Genomic DNA, 3,867 nt, shown 5'->3' on the forward strand with positions numbered 1-3,867 from the left:
CTCTATCAAACAGTGAAATGTTTGCACTTTCTATAATCAGAACAAAAAACCTAAAGTTAAATTAATATCAGAGAAAATATACATCTTTTTCAGAAAATATGCACACCTTGGCTAAGATTTTTTAAAAATGAGTGTCCTAAAACTAAGCTAATCCATACAAGTATCTATGGACTTACCTTAGGTTTCACAAACCACTAGTGTTTCTTTCTTCCTCAGTTACGTATGTGCATACAAGAGAGAACATTAGCGGTATCCCATTAATTTATTCAAGTTAAATCAAGCTATCATTTTCAGAAAAAGACCTATGTGGAAAACAGACTCACTGCTTCAGTGCATGAACAGTGAGTAGGGAAGTGGAGGTGAAAGATTACTTTATTTGCAAGCCAAATCAAGCTCATATCTCCTGACTGAAATGTGGAGAGGTGTGGGGGGCTCATAGTTGATCAAGGCGATGAAGGGATTTCCAAGCTAACTAGAGCCCAGTGAAAAATATCTCTCTTCAGCCAAGAGTTAGAGGTGGAAAATCAGAAATGGTGGGGAAAAGCCATGTTGGGTAGACCCAGTATGATTTTTAGCAACACAAAATAAGTTCCAGGAGGACTGTGTTGTTTTTTTAAGGGAGAATGAAAATGTCACGTTTCATTTTCATTTTATAGCTGCGTAAAATAGTCTTCCCTGTGCCAAGCAAGAGGCTCCAGCTGGGGAAGCTGCACATTCGCAGAGGCAAGCTGGGACTTCAGAGTTCTTTTCGCAGCCTTCAGCAAGGCCCTTACTTGCCAACTGCACAGTTAAACTGAAAATTGAACTCTGTGCATTTGTATCTATTGAAGATCCAGGTGTAAGGAGGATCATCTATTTTGGAGGAAGAGGTCATTGGACAAAATCATAAGGAAGGTTATAAATGGCTTTGTTCCCTCTATGAGACCCTTTGGGTTTCTTGTTGCTCCTTTTAGGAGTTTCTAGAAAGCAGCATCAAAAATTCAGAAGAGGGCTTTCTGGTCCATGACAGTCATATCACAGGAAGATGCATGCCAGAGTATATCTTCAGCGAGAAGTATAAAGAGCATTTTAAAAGGGAGAAATGGATTTTAAGAGGATTCATTAATATTTCCTTTTGTGTTGAATGCTTCCCACAATCTTCTCTAAGCCCTTTCAACACAAAAATCTGTGCAGGGTTCAAGCTTTATTTTTACCCTGCAGCTCACCTTTAAGCTTGCTATCATCTGTGAAATTGGGAAGGTTAATTATTTAATGCTTAGATGTTTTGAAGATAAAAAATACCAGACAGGCAGTATCTACTACTATTACTACAGCCACAGTAAGGTTTAAAATAGCTAAGAAATATCCCTAACTGGAGTTTTAATTTCTATTTTTAGTAGGACTTTTAACTCTCTCAGGACATTTTTGCTGCACAGCTTTTATGTCCCGAACATCACCTGAGCTGGAAAAATTTAATTAAGTATGAGAACCTAGAGATAGTAAATTTGATTCATCTGTATTAGAACATAATTTTCCACATAGAATAATAAAGCAGTTCATTTTTTTCCTAATCATGCCATTTTAGTTTTATTATCTCTTATTTTATAAGCTGTCATTTAGTTTTAGACATATTTATCAATACTATCCTAATTCAAATTTGATGGAGTATGCTGTAAAATGACCTTTGCTTTAAGGCTGCAATCTCTGCAGAAAAGTGTTTCTGGTAAAGATACATGGTTGGTGTGGGTATACTTACGCCCAGAAGAGCTCCACAACACATTGACTTTTCTTCTTTTCCAGGTAGCTATAGATTTCACTGCATCAAATGGTGATCCTAGGAACAGCTGCTCACTGCACTACATCCACCCCTATCAACCCAATGAGTACTTGAAAGCATTGGTAGCTGTTGGGGAGATTTGCCAAGACTATGACAGGTAAATAACCACATTTGATAACAGAGTTGTCTTTAGAAAGTGTTTTCACAGTGTGAAATCAATGACTGCCTGCTGCCGGCTGCAGTAGCTCCATGTTTAGTCACTTAAGAGAAATGACTGCATGTCAGAAAGATTAGTGTGCCTTAACACGCTTTTGAGAGTCACAGTGGGTTTAGATTAGCTTCACGGTAATGAAAGGCCCGGTTCTTGGCTGTTTGGCAGATATGTGTGTTAAGTTTCAAGTTTGTATTCACATGCCAAAATTGCATGTTTGAGTGGATTCTTCATTTGTGTTAAACTTGAAGCCTGTTTTGCAGATGCTGATAGCATCCTTTCTGATAGGCTTGGCAGTCTGGTTCTGTCCTATCCTACAGAAAAGTGTTCCCTAGATTTTGTGTTTGAAACTGAATTTGTAGTTGCCTAAACTGCTTAGTGGCTGTGTCTATTCTTAGAAGTAAATGTATGGTCTTTGTCAGTGTTCTCCTGGCCTGTTGAATATTACAGTCTCTTCTAAAATAAATATTAAAAGATAGTGATCATGTGTGCACACAACATGCCTTCAAATAGATAAACAAACACAAGTAATTGGGCCAAATATGCTTTGATTACATTATGTACTTCTGTTGCTTTCAAATAGGCTGCCTGCTTCTATCAAATTAATTGCCCATTATTAATGTAATTACCAAGTGCATTTCCTTTAAATGTTCTTTCTTTGTTGGTGAGGCATAGTATCTTACACAATTATTCTTTCTAATCTTTGCACATGTAATAGACATCCACCCACCACTTTGCCATGTGTAAATGCCAGATCTCAAAAAAACAATGCTATTTCCAGTCAGATTTGAATTATACTTTCTGTATAAATTGTGGAGTGACTTAATACTGTGGTTTACACGTTACATGTCGCATATACCAATTAGCCTGCTCAGAGGCACTTCCATTTGCATGGTAGTGAAATGTCTTCTCAAAGAAGAATGAGGAAAATACTGCCCTGATACAATTTCTGTAAGAATTTGATGGTCAAACTTAGTCAACAAGTCTGAGAAAATTAATATTTTATTGTAAGTGAGCTGATAATTCCTCAGTGATTATCCAGTAATTTAATAATTACCAGCAATAATTCAGTGGGTAAATATCTGTCAAAATAGGGAAAGGAATAAAAAGGGCTGGTTTATGCACACAGATTTTTTTATTTTATCACTTAAGGTGTATTTTTTAAGAAAATGAAATAGTTAAGTGGCACAGGCCCTCCTGTATGGGGATATTAATCCCAAATCAGGATTCTCCTCTCAGTATAGCATATTCCAATCAGTACGAAAAATAATGGCCAGTCATTTTTTAAATGAAATCATCAGCATCATTCAGTTCTATTGTACTGCAGAAAATGCCTATTGATGCTAATCAGCACAACTAAGGTTGTATGAGCTATGGACTAGGGCTGAACAAAAGCCAGAATTTCATTTTTCAGGGAAATGTCACCTTTCTGGCATCTGTTTGACCTATACACGCTCTCAAGTTGTGACACTATAAATATGTTCCCATGGGCAAGTTGATTCAACACGGTCAATGCTTTCTGATCAAAATGTCAAGTGAGGACCTTTTCTTTATACTTGCATGTTTTGAATCCAGCAAACTGGAAATGAAAACTTATAATTTCTCTAAAGAAGAAAAGAAATTAGGAGGAGCAAAACCGTCACACAAAATAATCTACAGGTTCTATATAGGAGTTCTTCTTGTATTTAGTTGCAGCCTTGAGATGTGTGAGCATATAACGACCTATAAAGCAAATCTTCTGTATATACACTTTAAAAAAAAGAGTTTCAAATTCAGTTAAAAATCCGAAATGTGGCACAGATCCATAACTGGTCCAGTGAGCTCAGTTGTGCTTCAAGTACTGGAGCAGGATTTCTGTTTCCAGGTTAAGATCAGCCAGAAGTGAAAAGAGAGGGACCTG

The 3,867-nt window shown here is 36.9% G+C and overlaps 1 protein-coding gene across 1 annotated transcript in view; it reads left to right on the forward strand.

Annotated features, from left to right (window-relative positions):
• CPNE4 (copine IV) overlaps positions 1–3,867 on the forward strand; it is a 201,912-nt gene that overhangs the window by 158,540 nt on the left and 39,505 nt on the right. The window contains exon 10 of the mRNA XM_009331254.1: positions 1,780–1,913. Within this exon, the coding sequence (XP_009329529.1) occupies positions 1,780–1,913 (134 nt within the window). The remainder of the gene's footprint in view (positions 1–1,779; positions 1,914–3,867) is intronic.

The sequence above is a fragment of the Pygoscelis adeliae genome, unplaced genomic scaffold, assembly GCF_000699105.1.
Source record: "Pygoscelis adeliae isolate BGI_AS28 unplaced genomic scaffold, ASM69910v1 Scaffold99, whole genome shotgun sequence".
In the NCBI taxonomy this organism is placed as follows: domain Eukaryota; kingdom Metazoa; phylum Chordata; class Aves; order Sphenisciformes; family Spheniscidae; genus Pygoscelis; species Pygoscelis adeliae.